General features: G+C 35.0%; 1 protein-coding gene and 1 pseudogene across 2 annotated transcripts; both read right to left on the bottom strand.

The window, feature by feature from the left end:
- Nucleotides 1–9,117: 9,117 nt before the first annotated feature.
- Nucleotides 9,118–12,168, bottom strand: LOC21397612 (probable folate-biopterin transporter 9, chloroplastic). Of its 2 annotated transcripts, none has more exons than XM_024170158.1 (2): nucleotides 11,590–12,168; nucleotides 9,118–10,538 (listed from the first exon to the last, which is right to left on the bottom strand). In XM_024170158.1, the coding sequence occupies exons 1-2, from the start codon at nucleotides 12,110–12,112 to the stop codon at nucleotides 9,385–9,387; spliced, it is 1,677 nt and encodes a 558-aa protein (XP_024025926.1). In that variant the 5' UTR covers nucleotides 12,113–12,168; the 3' UTR covers nucleotides 9,118–9,384. The 2 variants fall into 2 exon arrangements, with proteins under 2 accessions (XP_024025926.1, XP_024025927.1); XM_024170159.1 differs by having other exon boundaries at nucleotides 9,118–10,527; nucleotides 11,590–11,732.
- A 3,132-nt stretch (nucleotides 12,169–15,300) lies between these two features.
- LOC112092896 lies at nucleotides 15,301–16,953 on the bottom strand (annotated as a pseudogene).
- Between the last annotated feature and the right edge of the window lie 200 nt (nucleotides 16,954–17,153).

The following is a 17,153-nucleotide window of genomic DNA, read 5'->3' as shown; positions in this document are numbered from 1 at the left end:
GAAATTGCACCTAAGCCTCTTGGTCTTGCCCTTGCACTTTGTATCTTGGAATGACATACGAATTGGCCATGCAATGGCTCTCTTTCGGATAAACTTTAATGAGTGAAACTAGCATTTGTTCACCCTCAGTAGTGAACACTCTCTCTTCTTGTTGTAGAACTCTCCGGACTAGGTTATTTAATTCTTCTTTAAATCTTTTAGCTCGATACCTCGTCACCGGACTAGCTGGGACTTGAATTGGATCGTGAGTATTTCTTGTATCTCTGATGTCCTCATCATTTCCCTCCTCTTGAAAATGATTTGTCCTCAAATCATCACCTACATCAAAAGGACTCAAGTCAGTAATATTGAAAGTAGCACTAACATTATACTCACCTTGTAAGTCAAGTCGGTAGGCATTGTCATTGATCTGTTCAAGCACTTGAAAAGGTCCGTCTCCTCTAGGTAGTAACTTAGAGCGTGGCAGTAACTTAGAGCATCGTTGTGCAGGAAATCTTTCTTTCCTCAAGTGTAACCACACCCAATCACCGGGCTCAAAAACCAACTTGTGACGCCCCTTGTTAGCTTGCTTGATGTATTGTTCGGTTCTTCTCTCAATGTTGAGCCGTGCCCTTTCATGGATTTGTTTCACAATTTCGGCCTTCTTTTTGTTGGAAAATAATGGCATCGAGTGCGCAGCGAAATTTGAAAAATTTTATCAACGTTAAAGCCAACCAAGAACATGTTCATGATGCTATATAACATAAATACTAAATATCTAAATCATACCTTTTGAGATTTAGGAAACTGCACGTCTAACAGATCAAAGCGTTCCAAACAGCAACCGGAAGAGCCTCAACCAACTGGTCTTCTTTGCTATTCTCATTTCCACGATCGGAGTGTGGGTGGGCACACATCGTTCAATCTCCTCTTGGTATTCTTGATCTCCTTCCAATCACAAGAGAGCTAAAGAAAAAATTGTTCTTGAGAATTAAACAATTTTTCCTCTCAGAAATCTTTTATCAATAGCCTCCAAAAAGTCTCTCAAGTGATCTAATGAATAAAGTGACTTAATAGGCTATTTATAGTGTTTAGGAAGTCATACTTTCGTAATAATTAGGTTTCCCAAAGTTCTAATCGCATCCAGAGTCGATTTTGCCACGTCAGCATGCATTTTACGTTACAACCGGTCGACCGGTGATAGAGACGTTATAACTCACCGGTCGACCTGTCTTCACTAACCGGTCGACCAGACCGGTAGACCTATCTACACTGACGAAAGTTATTTTCCTAGTTTTTTAACACAGAAAACTTGCATAGAGCCTCAGTTTGATTCAAGCAACCCAATAGAGAAATTGCCTGATCAAAACAATCATATAATAGTCTTCTCATATTAAACAACTCTTAAAATAATAATTCAACTAATTTATCTAGAATTAATTTATCAATTAATTCACCCGATAAATCACTCATTAATTAACTTTGAACCTCTTTTACGGAAATAACACAAGTTACCAATGTGTAGGAAATACGCCGTATCGTTACAGAAAATTATGTGAGCTAACAAAGGGACCCGATGGATATATATAAATCAAGCTCCTATAATCACAACGGTACTTGTAAACCAACAAGTCCGTCTCATGATTATAAAACTCTAGCGCTATTCCACTAAAAACCTAGAGCTGCACTCTCGATTTATATAGCGTATTTACAAAGCTCTGATTAGCTCTAGTCCATGACTCAATATATTAGTGTATCATCCCCATAAGATATCCATAATCGACTTGAGGTCAAGTTCCGTTTTACCTTCTCAATTACATTTATCTTATGTTCCATTATCATACCATCGGAAAAATACTATTCGTACCATTACAAACAGTGAATTATTAGATAACACAGAGTAGTCGAATGGCCGAGCGCTCGTATTTTCCAATCCACTGATAATGCATAAGAGGATATTATTGACTCTTTATAGGAGCTATGGATTCCATTATCTATGAATAACAAATCTACGCATACACGAGTCATATCCCCAATGTACTAGCAAGCGTACCTTTACATAATGTCAGGATGTCTCCCTTTAGTACATCAAAGGATACAAGTCAAGCATACAGGTTCATCATCCATCTCAGGATTAAGATGACAACATATAATTCGTCAAAAGTGAATTATTTTATTCAAACAGAATTATTAATTAAAATAATTCAACTTTGATCCGATCCAATATAGATTTCACCATTAGAAACTATATCAATGTCTCCACCCATGGAGTCCCACCTCCGATGACCAAGACAAGCCGTCTCCGTTAGAAAGTAGACAACATAACAATCTTAACATGAATAAAGTGCCTAACCTTATTCCCTCGATTGTGGATCATAAGATGTAGACTATCATCTTTAGATTCTTGTATTTCGCATGTTCTTCACATTACATGCATTACCTAAAGATTTAGAATGACAGTCTCAGACTTTCAGTTTGCTTATCATACATTCAACTATTATGAACATAAAGAGGACAATACATAAATATATGAAATAAACAAATCTTTATTAATAGTCAAAATGTCTCAAAGAATAATGTTACATTTATTCCTAAGGGCATAAACGCTAACACTTTTTACCATCTAAATCCACATGCTCATAAACAGGTAACGGTGATAAATCCAAAGGAGTTAAAGGATTAAAACCATAGACAATTTTAAACGGTGAGAACTTAGTGGCAGAATGAATGGTATGATTATAAGCAAACTCAACATGTGGTAGACATTCTTCCCACGTATTAATGTTTCTACTAATGATAGCCCTCAACAAAGTGGATAAAGTCCTATTAACTACTTCTGTTTGACCATCAGTTTGAGGATGACAAGTAGTAGAAAACAAAAGTTTCATTCCTAGTTTTTCCCATAATGTTTTCCAAAAGTAACTTAAGAACTTCCCATCCTGATCCGACACTATTGTTCTAGGCATTCCATGTAACCTCACAACCTCCCTAAAGAATAATTCGGCTACATGAGAAGCATCATCATTCTTATGAGAAGGGATAAAATGAGCCATTTTAGAAAATCGATCTACAACCACAAAAATTGAATCACTACCCCGCTTACTCCTAGATATGGCAGATGGATGTCAATACAGTTTTTCTAAATGGCTATCTTGAGGAAACCATCTATATCGATCAACTAGAGGGTTACATAAAGAAAGGTCAAGAGCAGAAAGTCTGCAAGCTGTAGAGATCCATTTATGGATTGAAGCAAGCTTCTAGATCATGGAACATCCGGTTTGACAAGGCTATTAAGTCTTATGGATTTGATCAAAATCAAGATGTGTCAAACAAAAGAAAAGAAGATATTCTTATTCTTTACAAGCCTAAATATCTGATATTCAATGGGAGTAGTTAGTTGTTGTCAGTTGAACTCAAGATTCAATCATTGAGAAGCGGTGTAGTGTATCCTTAAGTGTATGAGGAAAGCAAGAAACTATAATATAGTTTAGTCTGTGAAAGAGTTGTCTGTTAGCTGGATACACTAACTTTGACTATGAGTCAAGCATGAATTTTGAGAGTCGACATCCAAATCTGTGTTCACACTAGGTGAAGGAGTCGTGATGTGAAAGGTTGTTGACAAAGTGTGATTGCTAGTTCTATTATTAAGAGTTAATGTGTTGCATCTTGTGAAGCAGCAAAAGAAGGCAACCTGACTCCAGAAATTCTTAACCGATCTGGAAGTTGTTCCAGGCATAGATCAGTCATAGACACCTAGAAAGTTTTAGGATTGGAGAATAATCTACCTTCTTTAGGACAAGTAAGTGAGAGATTGTTGTGAATGGTGTCCTGGAAGCATGAGATGTGATAGGATATTTAATAAAAGAGTTTATTCATTATTTTATGTGCATATGTTTATGAATATTTTATGAATATCAATGAAATTTTCATGATTATTTATGTGACCTTAAACATTATATATAAGTGTTATATATGAGAGGATAATGTTTAAGGATAATAATAAAAAATAATATTCATAATGAATTTAATTAAAGTTCAGAATCTTTAATTTAAATATTATTAATATTTTAATACATGTTATTCCCATTTAGAATGAAACGGTGTTATACGCACTGTTAATATGACGAGATATTGAATGAGTGTATTTCGCATAATGAGATTATGTAGAACAAGGACACAAACACAATATAAATTTCTAATAATTTCTATTAAGTATAGAAATTCTAATTGAGTCTACCAATGATCAGATATAGAATGATCTTAATCCCGAGTTCTTAGTAGGCTCATATTTATGGATTTGTGTCTTTTAATTTACTCGGTACGGATTCTGAGATTCTGAATCCTATTCCTTGTATTTTAGAGACATGATGAAGTAGGTAGCCGGGAATGTTATTATATGAGATGGAATCCATTCCTTCTTGAGATAGAAGTAGATAAATAATTCTCTTCAGGGTTGATTCGGTACTTGGACCAGTAGGAGCTCCGATTCATAAATGTGTTTTATGAATCACTGTCCATTAGAGATTCAATGGTACTCAAGGATAAAGATGTAATTAGAGAGGTTAACGAATTTCACCTAGCTCTAATTATGAATTATTTATGGAGGATTGATCTATATGTAGTAACTACATCACATGGACATTTCACGGTTTAGAAGTAATTTATATCTATAATTACGAGAGTGCAATTCCAAGTTTATAGTGGAGTAACTATTTGAATTAATATAATTAATTAATTAATTAAAGTGTTTAATTAAATATTAAATTTATTAGAGCTCAAAATTATAAGTGTATAAGTCCCCACGTCGTTCTTATAATTCTACTAGACATTTAAGGGCAAAATAAAATTTTAAAATTACGAAATTTTAAAATTAAACACTCAAGGCCCTTCACGCACAAAAATCGTTAAACACTCAACAGAATGTGACGCTCACATCCTTAGCTAATGAAGGACTTTTCAACAAATTATACCTAATTAGATTTAAGATTGAAAACATAATGACAGAAGCACATTTTTTCTTTGTTTGAGCTCGTAAGTTAAAGAAGTATGTGAGGATAAAATCTATTCAAATTCATGTTAAAACCATAAGTTTTCTAAAATATATTTGACAAGTGATGTGAGGTTCACATTGTTGGTCCTGTTAAGTGTTTAGTGATTTTTGTGATTGAAGGGTCAAATATAAGAGAATGAACATGAACATAGTTTAGTTTTTCTTTTCCTTCTTTTTTCTCTACTTGGCACAAGTTTTTTTTTTTCCTTCTTTTGTACGGAAATTAACAAATTTGTACCATGAATTTAACTAAAATACAATAATTGATTTTATATTTTTAGAATGTTAAGAGTGTGTTATCTTCACAACTCAAATCTCAACACAAATTTTCTTATGTAAGAGATAATACTATAGTAAAAAAGTTGAATTTAAATTTTTGTAAGAGAAAACACTGTAGTAAAAAATTTTGGTCCATTTAGTTCACTGATTCGAGTTTTTAATTCGAGTTGAGATGTGACTTTATGTGATAGCTTTTTACCATAGTAAAAAAATTAGATCTGATTGTTTCTAAGAGTTTTTTATTGTAGTAAAACTCGAATCAGTGAAATGAATGAAACTTTTAAGTTGTGATTTGAATTGTGAAAAGAATAAGACTTAAAACTATTAGTCCTTAAGCTGCGTGCATTATGCCATTTTGGTCCTTGAACTTTTTCTCTTTGTATATTTCTCCAAAAACTTAAATTTTTGACATTTTTAGTTTTTAACACCAAAACTAATGAAAAACTTATGAAATTAAGGGCTTGTTCTTTTGAGTGAAAAACTCAAAAAAATGTAACTCGAGTTACAATTTTATTCGAGTTCATGTTATTTTAAATTTAAACTCGAGTTTAAACTTGAGTTCAAACTCGAGTTTAGGACTAAAACTCGAGTTCAAGTTTCCCCTTCAACTCGAGTTCAGAAACTCGAACTCAAATTAATGAACAATATTTTTTCTATTCTTAAAAATGTTATAACTTTTTCGTTTTAATTCTGATTGGGATGATTTTTTTTTCTATACGTTGACAACGAAAAGAAGAATAAAACCCAACCCATATACCCTATTAAAATTTTTCATCGGCATTGAGTTTTTATTAAAATACTATCTAAATATAAATTCAAGTTTTGACTCACTCAAACACAAACTCAAAAGGATTATTATCTCAAATCATAACTCAAATGTACACAACCAAACATAAACTCAAGTTACAAGTTCAACTCAAATTATAATTCAAATTCAACTCAAGAATTATACTCAAGTTAAACTTCAAAAGAACAAGCTTTAAAATTTCATCGCGTCCTAATCGCTTGTACCTGAAATTTTCAGGGAAATGATTAAATTAAAGACAAAATATTCCCTTCGTTGTTAAAAGCTGTTAAAAACCAGAACTATTACATTTAACTTAACTATTTTCTATAAAAATTTCTCTTCTATACGATTAAGCTGAGATTATTGTGAAATTTTAAAAGAGAAATAATTTGTCACTGTTAATGTCAAGACTAAACTTCCAAATAATAATAATAATGGAAGAAAGATGAGTCAAAATCTTTGATCCTTATTTAGTAAAAAGAACTTTATTAATAATAATAATAAAAAAAAAACTTAACTCTATACCACTCTTTTTATCTCATAAAGTTAATGGTGCTTTAAACACTCATAGCACACATGTGGTGGTCAGAGCCGGCTTGACGTTTGTTTTTTATATTTATTTATAATTCATAATTCATGATTTTTACAGTATTTTTTTCTCATAAAAAACACACATTAAACGAGAATGATTCTGAATTATTATTCTAAATACATAAATCAAACGTCAATGTCTTTCAATTAATTATAGTTATTATGCTACCATAAGCTTTTTAAATAGAGCAACCAGTTATCAATTATGTTTTTGCTATATGATGCGAGACTCACTTAGTTAAGGTTTTTGGTTATTAAAAATTTAATAAGAAAATGAAAAGGAGAAGAGAACACATAAGATATAAGATTTAATGTGGATCGACAATGTACATGCATTCATGGTTAGGATCATAAATTTTTGATCGTTCGTGCTTTTCCTTCACCAATTTATTTCAATCATTAACAAAATTAACCACATTACAATGATGTAGCAAGTTCAGGAAGGGGGATAAATTGTCAGGGCCCGTTTAGTTCGCTGATTTGAGTTTTTAATTCGAGTTGAGATGTGATTTTATGTGAGAGCTTTTTACTGTAGCAAAAAAGTTAGATGTGATTGTTTGTGAGAGCTTTTTATTGTAGCAAAACTCGAATTCTAAACTCGAATTAGCGAAATGAACGAGGCCTAAGTTTACGGAGAAGTTGCTAAGTCTAAAAAGTTTTAAGGAGTAAATTATTAAATTTTTTAAAAAAATTTAAAGACATCTTTAGTGTTGGAACTTTGGGCGGCGGGCTTGTCTGAAACCCGAATTTTTTCAAACTCGGCGGGTAGGACCCTATGTCCGCCTGTCCAGCCTAATGGTCGGGCTCGGGTTCGGGCAATCTGAAAAAAATGTGTTCGAACTAAGCCTGCTGCTTGCGTTAACCACTTGCCTGATGTCCGTCGAAGTGCCTGCCTGACTGCCTACTGCTGCCCTGCCCGATTGCCAACCTGAAAGCCTGACTTCAATGGCTAATTTTTGTGCCGTTACCCGAGAAGTCCGAACCCGCCCGCCCGCCCAAAGCCTGACCCGCTGAGAAAAAGTAGCTGTTGGATTAAAAAATTTGGGGGAAAAATTGATATTTTTAACCCAAAAATTTCCTTGTAAATACCCCCGTCTCCCAAACTTATTTCTTCACAACATAACTCACATTTTCTCTCAATCTCTTTCAATCTATCTCACTTTTGTTTCAAATCTCTTTCATAATTTTTTCACAAGCTCACACAAAATCCTAAAGCTCTCTCTCTCAAAGTACTCTCATTGCAAATCTTAAAGCTTTAAAAGCTCTTTTCAACTTTAAGCTCTCTCAATTTAATAGAATTTCATTTTTATAATGGCATCTTTGGATTATAATGATAATCCTGTTGATTCCTAAAGTCTAATTTCTACTAATGTTTATACTAGGCAGAATAGAACTTAAGTCTGTATAGTCAGTAGCTATAATAAGATTAAGGTTCAAATCAAAGTGGATTTCGAACTGAACCTAGGTTTAAACGCTAAAAGCCCAAGAGAGATTTGTACCCGCGCTTAGATTCAAACCCTTTTAAAATGATATATAATCAACCGAACAGTTCTACGAAAAGGATTACAAAATATTTGAAATGATATATAATCAATTGTTAGAAGGGGAAAAAAGAATGAACGTTAAAAATTAATATTAAGAAATAATATTTTTTTTCTTTTTTTTTTTTTTTTTAAATTTTTCAAAGGAAAGAACGAAGGTGCAATATGCTGAGGTGTAAAGGTGATGGTCCTAATAATAAGGGGCCTCATATTTAAGCCAGCGCTAATGGTGGTAGTTTAGACCTCTTCTTCCACACACTCCCAAATATGGTTAAACATCCCCCTTTCCTCACAAACCAAAGTAGCATTAATTTGAAGAAATGCCCAAGTTAGAAAATCATACTTTTACACACACACAAAAAAAAAATTGTCACATCCTCTCCTTAATATAGTTAACCAGGGTCTCTAATTCCAGAAAATGTAATGTTGAACATCAAATTTTATTCTATTTCAACTCTGACGAGGATTGAGATTGGTTAAAAAATAAAGTACAACCTTTCACTTACATAAAGTATAATTTTATTTTTTTGAAAAATGGATAATTCGACGAGTCATAATGAAATGTTAACTAAATACGACTTGCATCAAGGTTGGTGATGAAATCTTCTTAGCAGAAGCTCTTTCTCTTTCCTTTGCTGGCTATCGTTAAGAGTTTATTTGGTTTTCTGCTACAAAATTCGATACTGCAGCCAAAATTTTACAACAAATCAGATTACGAGAATTCTGTTTTAAACCGTCAATTGTTTATCATTTTTGTTTTTACGTACTCTTTTTTCTTATTTTTTTTCAAAATTTTTATTTTGATATGATTTTATTTTTTCTTATTTTTTTTCAAAATTTTTATTTTGATATGATTTTAACGCCGTAATGTACACTTGCAGAAAGCTGGATGGGATTAAAACCAAAATTTCTTTGCAGCAAAGAGGTTACATTCTTCAGACGTCAAAATCATTGGCAGAAGAGAGAGCAATTGGTCTCGGCTCCTGTCTCAAAGACATTCGAGTCACCAATCATTATTGTGAGATGAAAAGCCTCGTGTGAAATCATCAACTCAAGTTGTCCGAAGACAAAAAGCAATGACAAGTTTGGACCGCAAACAATTCCATCACTAGCTCTTTTAGAAGAAAATTTTCAGCTGTTGACACAAAGCAAATTGATCAACTCTGCATTTCGGATTCTCTCTCGCGCCGGTATACATAAACCGACCCAAGCACCACTCTTCCAACTCGCCTATTTCGCCGGGTTCTCTTACTCATACCTCTCCTCCTCTCCTTCCCAGATGTATTTTGTGACATTGGCAGATGATGAATCCATAACAACGGTGCTAAGGCTGCAACGAACTGGAACACAACACCCGCAGGCAATTTCGAGTAATCACCTGAAGTTATTCCAAGCGAAAGTGCCAATCCAATGCCAAGACAACCACTGACTATTGATGATAAGCACAAAGCTGAAGCCAAGAAGGAGGCAAGTGAACCTTCACAACCTCTTGGACATAGGTTGGCAAAAAGAACTGAGAAAGGTAATAGTTTGAACTGCGCAATAGTTTCGGCCAATCCAGAGAAACAAAGAGCAAATGCTCCATTTGGAATCCCCACCTCAAGGTTAATCTGTTTCACTAAAACAAGGTCAAGGAGAACAGAACTGGCATAAACAAGCTCAACCGCGCTGACCAACTTCCTCATGGGGACTTTCCTCCAGTAACGGCTGGAAAGAACGGTCGTGGAAAGAAGTATCAACTGACCGATAACTCGGGACATGCCAATGACCGAAGGATTGAGCTGTAAACATTGTGTTTGGTAGCAAAAGATGGAACCTGAAAGACTTGGGACCATGACAATGGAAGCAACTAACCAAGCAAGAGGGCGAAAGATGCTCTCATCACCAATTGCCATTCTTAGTTCAGAAAACTGTCCGCTAATACTTTCTGAAATTGAATTCTTCACAAGTTTGTGATGCGGCAATCTTGCTAAACCTAGAGATTCCTCCCTTGTTCTTAGGGAATACCCAAGTTGAAGGGAAAGCAAAAGTGTGAATACTAGGAACATAGTTCTAGGTGGCGCTTTCATTAAGAAGTATCCACCTAGTAAGTTGCCAAGGATTCCCCCAGCAGCTGAAGCCATTAATGCATAAGATTGGAGACCATTGATGCCGTGTTCTTTACCGTATTCCGTGACCAGAGCGTCTTTTGCTACTTCTGTAACAGATGCTCCAAAGTTGCTAAGAAGAACAAACGCCATAAGTGTGGGAAGAGATTGACCAGTAACAGAAATAAGTGCTAGTGATCCCCAAGATAAGACCTGCAAAATAACTGGCAGAGTTTGAACCCCATCAGGGTATTCCATAAAATTGTTCAAATAATTAGCTCTACTAATTTATTGCATCTACATAAGCTGAAAATAATTAGAAAGAACCTTATCCTCTCCTTTTAAAAAGGAAAGATTCAAACTTTTCCTATTAACATTTGCAGGATCCTTACAAGAGTAAAGACAACAAAATTCTAGACATCATTCTTAAAAGAAACGGAAAAGGGGAATGAATAAGAAGAATATAAAGAAGTAAAGAAAACAAAGCCAAGCAAAGGAAACAACAAAAAGAAGCTATTCTAACATAAGAAAGACCGTAGGGATCTACAATAAGAACACGTATAAAATCTCAAAATAATATCAAGACTATAAAGTTTAGATACCTTTGTTAACAAGAAAACATGAAAGAGCAAGAATACAATACCAAGAAAAGGAAGAAACTATAAGGATCAAACAGAGTATAAGCAACAAACACAACTATTCTATCATAAGAAAGAACATATAAATCTACAATAAGAAGTCACTAAAATTAAAAATGATATCCATAGTATGAAGTTTAGCCATTTTCCTTAACAAAGAATATATGAGAGAATGGAAATAGACAACAAGAATATATGAAGAGCAAAAAAACTACACCAAGAAAAGGAAACAATCATAAAGGAAGAAAAGAATACAAACAACAAACACAAATACTCTAACATGCCACCACAACAAAGATCATATGAGTCAACAATAACACAAACTCAAAAACAATTTATAGAGTTTGTTAAGGACCGATCCTACACTTGGGGTCCTCTATATATGCAAAAATGTTCTCTCTAAAGTATATTTTCAATAAATGTCCTTAATTTTCTTAAATCAACAAACACCTATAAAAAAACAAATTGACTTGATGATTTAGCAAAAGAAAAAAAAATCGTTAATTTATTACAAACTAATAAATGGTTTATCGATGTCAATGGTAATATAAGTTTAGTAACCAACCTCCAATGGCAAGTAAAACAAGCAGAGCAACTAAATACGGTATAACAAGCTAAGATAAGTTTGAAACCCAACCTCCAATGGAAATATAAGGTATTCTACGAGCACCATTAATAGAAAATGCATCAGACAAGATCCCATAAAGAGGCTTGGCGACCATTGGCAAGTTACCAGAGTTCTGAACAAGCTGCAAGATTGAAGGGCTCAAGTTAAGAGAGTGAGTCATGTGGAAGTTCAAAGCCAGCCATGGAAAGCACCTGAACCCCTGAACCCAATACCCAAATCCACACAAAACCAACATTTCTCTACTACCCACAAGAGATTGTGATTCATTATTATCTCTTTTTATCTCCTCAAAATCTCTCCTTTTTTTCTCACCCTTTTTCCTCTGAAGAACTTGTGTTGGGGTGGTCACCAAGGTGGCTCCTTTGGGTGGGTTTTTTATTTGGGTTTCTGGGTTTTGGGAATGAAAACAAAGGATTGGTCTTTTCATCATCAAATTTAACGAGGAGGATTGGATTTTGTGGTTCTTCAAGATCTGTGGGGTGATTAATGTTCTCCATGATTGGTTTTCTGAAGAGACTAATGGGTAAATCATAATACTAGGTAGTTTTGAGGAAATGGGGCTTATCTGGGTGTGGTTCCAAATTGAGAGAATTCGATGAGTTTTTAAGAAATGCCAAAAAAGAAAAAAGAAAAGAGAAAAAAAAAAAAAAAAAACAAAACAAAGGTGTGACCAACACCAACAAGATTGGTATCAGTATCACTATAAAAACTTAAAACTTGTTAAGGTGTGTTAATAGAGCAAGAAAGAATACTATGATTATAAGAGTGAGAAGAGAGAAATCTAGAAGATTGTATTGGAATATGGAGGGTGTTTTTGATAACATATTTTATGTAAGATGTAAGAAAGAGAGACAGAGAGATGAAGAGAATTCCAGTCCGTGATACTACTACATAGTTCCCGAGATTGGGCTTGTCCTTTTCTACTACTACATAGTTCTTAATTCAATCGAGTGAGAGAGATATGCTGGGGTCTATCAGCACGCGCGTGAGCCGACACGCGCTCAAAAGACCCTAGATTATTGGAACAGGAAATAGAAAAATAGACTGGTGGGCCCCACACGGGGGTTTTCATTTTTCACAACGTCAACTTTTCTCGATTCGATCGCCCCCCCGATGCGGATGGTGACTTTGCACATGAAACTCTTTGTCCGCCGTTGAGAGTGGAAACGTCCAAACGACGTCGTTATGTGTTCGCTGCTATAGCGATTGGACACTGGGCTGGTAGGAGCTAGCGCGTTGAGGTTTAAGGAGATATGTTTTCTTTCCCTCAATTTAAATTGTAAACGACAACGTGGCTTACATATTATCAGAACTTTTTGCTGAAAATACAAATATCAGAATTTGGAAAACGACAACGACTTTCTGTATTCTCCTACAATCGACACCACCCCAATTACTCTTTTATAAGTCATGACGACAAATGCTAACGAAAACGACAGTTTTGATTACAAACGGCATTCTCCCTAAGAAACTACAAATGACATTTCGAACGAGATAAGAGCAACAGAGCTATTATAGTATAGACGACAGTACAACATGATGGACAATGGATAATGAGTTTGAAAACGACATCTTAGAAAATCACAAATTTAGGAAAAGCAAAAACATTAAGGACAAAAAAAAATGATGACTATTCTTTCAAAGAACAATTTGCGTCACACTGGTGGATCCCTCATAGTACATTCTTACCGTCAAATTTTTTTGATCTGATTGGGACCATAATTATAGATAGTGTCACTTGTTATTCTTCTTTTCCTCTCAAATTTGTGTCAGTGCATTGATAGCTGCTTACGCGCGCTTACATATATGAATCTAAAATTTAGAATTAAAGGACAGTAACGAACACATAATAATAAGCATAACAATATAATATCTTAATCTAAATAGAAACATATATATAGTATTATATACATATATGAATCAATTAACTAAATCATGGTAAATAATTATTAGCTTAATCAATGTAGAATTAAAGGACAGTAACGAACACATACTTTAAAAATATGAAATCATAAAATTTAAAAATAATGTAATTTCTACACCTCATGTCGTCCGAGCTTTTTGGAACGTCCACGTGATCGTTAGTTCATAATAAACATTAAAATCATAAAATAACATGAAACTAAATAATACACCTATTTATGAGTCACATTTGGATGAAAATGTCCACGATATTTTTGACGTTTTCATGATATTTTTAAAATTTAATTAAAGTCTCGACATAAATAATGAAAAGAATTATATTCTTCTCGGAGTACCCGCAAAATATCTACAATGACTAAAAATATCCACAATATTAGTGAATATCTACAAATATCCAGAATAATTTTGAAAATATCGATAAGATGTAAATATTCTTTTTTACATAAAGACTAATTTCTTAGCACATGTTTTCTATTATTTTTCAATAAAATATTAGAACTGAATGGTCGAAAATAACATATAATGTAATGTCTCAACTCGTTATGAGACCCATCTTATTAGACGAGTTTTATACACGTTACTCATATATACTGCTTTTTATGTGCACCTAACAACTTTGATGGATTTCTTCGCGTCCCCTGACACTTGAACCTAAGACCTCGCTCCTTATAAGGTCCTTCAAGTAAGTGTTGGTACCAATCGGTGAATCTGATCTCGCGACTCCGTTCTCGTGAGGAAGGCGACGATGTGCCATCCTCAAACTGCGATCTTCTTTGGCGAGCTCCTTTGGCGCCAACGAGACAATCTCCCAGATTCGTTGAAGGGACCAAACCATAGAATTGTCATCCTCACCTCCATAATCACCAGCAACGCGAAGGAGCAAAGCAAAGGAGCCGCACGACGGAGGAAAGCGACTTTGATTCTCCTTGTTCTGTTTGGTTCTCGGGAGATTGCCGTCGTCGTCGACGCTCGGAGGTCGCAGATGGAGGACGACGCTGAAGCCCTCACTAAGTTCCATTGCAGATCGCTTTGAGATCACGATCTCTATAGCAAATCAAGGATGTTCTCCATCCCCAAGCTCCGTCGCATATCCGATCGGAGATCTTGCCGAGCTCCGTCACAAATCCGGTCGAAGATTTCACCGATCTGGCCTTCCCGAACCAGATCCATTGTCGGGCTGGGAGCATTGAGGTTTTGATTTGTTCTTCACGAACCAAACCATTTGTTCTAATGTGATTAGTAGTTATTATGTTCTACCGGCCATGCTTTCATTATAAACTTGTAAGATCCTCTTTTATTTTGAATTTTTTCATCTAGTTTGAATATATATTTTTTTAATTAATTTTTAAAAGATTGTAAAGTACAAAAAGATAAAGTTTAAGACCTCTTGATCCGTGCATGCCTGACCCAGGGTTTTGAATTTATAGAAATTATAGCTAATATCCTGTCTTTTAATTATTATACATAAAAAATCCATATTTACTACAATAAGTAGTAAATTGGATTTCTAATTCTAAATTAATATTTGTATGGGAAAACGATGGTTTTATTAAAACGAAACAGGGTGTTTAATAAGGTTAAAGTGGTCGATCATACGCATGTGCAACATCTTTTCAATCAATATATTGTCAAGGAATTCTAAAGTATATCGAATGACTTTTATATGTGCATATAAACTTTGAACATATACATGATATTTGATCACGAGAGATTGTTATTTAGAATGAATAAAATAAGACTAAAGCTAATGGCAATGGTTATAATTTAACCTAACAAGGATCTCTAATCACAAGACTTTCAATATTGCGCAAAAAGAGACGGGATACTTTGTTCGTTTGTAAAGAAATTAGTTGGATCAACTATAGTCTTTACACGAACCAACCTGTTAAAATTATGCTTGAAGTACTTAGTACCCCAGATCCTCGCCCGTCTAATGTTATTATAAGCACTTGTGGTGTCACCCTTATCGTTATTCATCCCGATATCAAGGTCTCTAAAGTTGAGATATGCAGCCCTCGGATTTTTTGACACATAAGGAGTCATGTAATCATAAAGCCTTCTTATCCAATTTATATGCTTGTTGGATACGGTAGTATTTCCATCTTCTTCCCAACGCACCAAATAATGAATGTTGTAGAGGTTTCCAGCTCGGTATGGGAATGGGATTGCCGATTATGAAATCTTGTTCATTTTCCCTCCGAAAGGAAATAGATCAATCATAACTCCTCCTACCTCTTCTTCGTACAACCTTCCCAGTATTCCTTTGAATGCATCATCTGCAATAGGCTCTTTCACAAAGTCAGATTTAGCTTTGAATGAGGACATATTGTAATTAGATATCCTATTAAGTAGAACATCCAAGGATTCTCCATTTCTGAAGAAATTGTGATAGAGGAAGGATTCGACCCATCTCATTTCAGTGCACTCTTGTCTTAGCAAACCCAATTCGGGAAACTCTTTCTGCATCAATTCAAGGAGCCTATCCACGCCGCCATGGAATGTGGCGCGAAAGTAAGCTACTAGCACAATTTTTTTATTACCTTCTTTATCAATAGAACTCTCAGTTTGGAACCTTACGTAAATTGATAGATCCTCATCAACTTTGTCAGCACGGCGTTGCCATTGATGAAAAAGCTTCTTTGTTGCATCGTCCTCCATGTTCCTCCTCACATCAAACACAGTCACTGTCGATGGCACAGTAACTAGTCGAAGTTTCCATGCAAGAACGATTCCAAAGCTTGCTGGTCCACCACTACGTATGGCCCAAAACAAATCTTCACCCATAGATTTCCTATTAAGAATTCTTCCTTTAACATCGATTAATTCTGCGTCAAGAACATTATCTGCTGCAAGGCCATACTTACGTGTCAAATAGCCGTAGCCTCCTCCACCGATCTGTCCTCCAATACCCACAGTGTGGCAATCGCCGGCAGGAAAGGCGAGATTTTCACTTCTTTCTGCAATCCTATAATAAAGTTCACCAAGCGTAGCTCCCGCTTGAACCCATGCAGATTTGCTGTCCACGTCTACGCTGATCGATCTTAGGTTTCTCAAGTCAATTACAACAAACGGGATATTGGACACATAAGAAAGACCCTCATAATCATGGCCACCGCTTCGGGTTCTGATTTGCATACCATGTTTCTTGGAGCAAAGAACGGTGAGTTGAATGTGGGAGGAATGAGATGGGGTCACGATAACAAATGGTTTTGGGGTCGAAGCAGAAGAAAAACGATCATTTTGTATGGATGAATTCAACACAATGAAATACGAGGAATCATTTGGAGTACAGACAGTGGGTGTAGGAATGGAGGTAGAGTTGGACTTGGATATACGAGTGGCCAGGCAACGAAGAAAGTTTTCATGATTGTGATCAGCTGAAGCTGCCAATACAAATGAAAAAAGAAAGATGATAATGTTGGCAGCGGATGAAGAGAATGCAAAGTACATTTTTTTTCTTGACCAGTTTGTTTTTGGCATAAGATGAGAATAAAGGATAGTAATTGCCTCGTTTATATAGCTGGGAAATGCCAGCTGATTTATTATAATATTATACAAGTGCTGCTACCTTTCCATTGAATATTAAATAGCCCCACTTGATGAATCATGCTCGTACAGAATTTAAAATTCTCAGCAAGCAAACTTTGATT

This window comes from Morus notabilis, unplaced genomic scaffold (assembly GCF_000414095.1).
Source record: "Morus notabilis unplaced genomic scaffold, ASM41409v2 Scaffold358, whole genome shotgun sequence".
Taxonomy (NCBI): Eukaryota; Viridiplantae; Streptophyta; class Magnoliopsida; order Rosales; family Moraceae; genus Morus; species Morus notabilis.
Note: the sequence above shows the minus strand (reverse complement) of the source record. Positions and strands in the feature narration are given on the sequence as shown.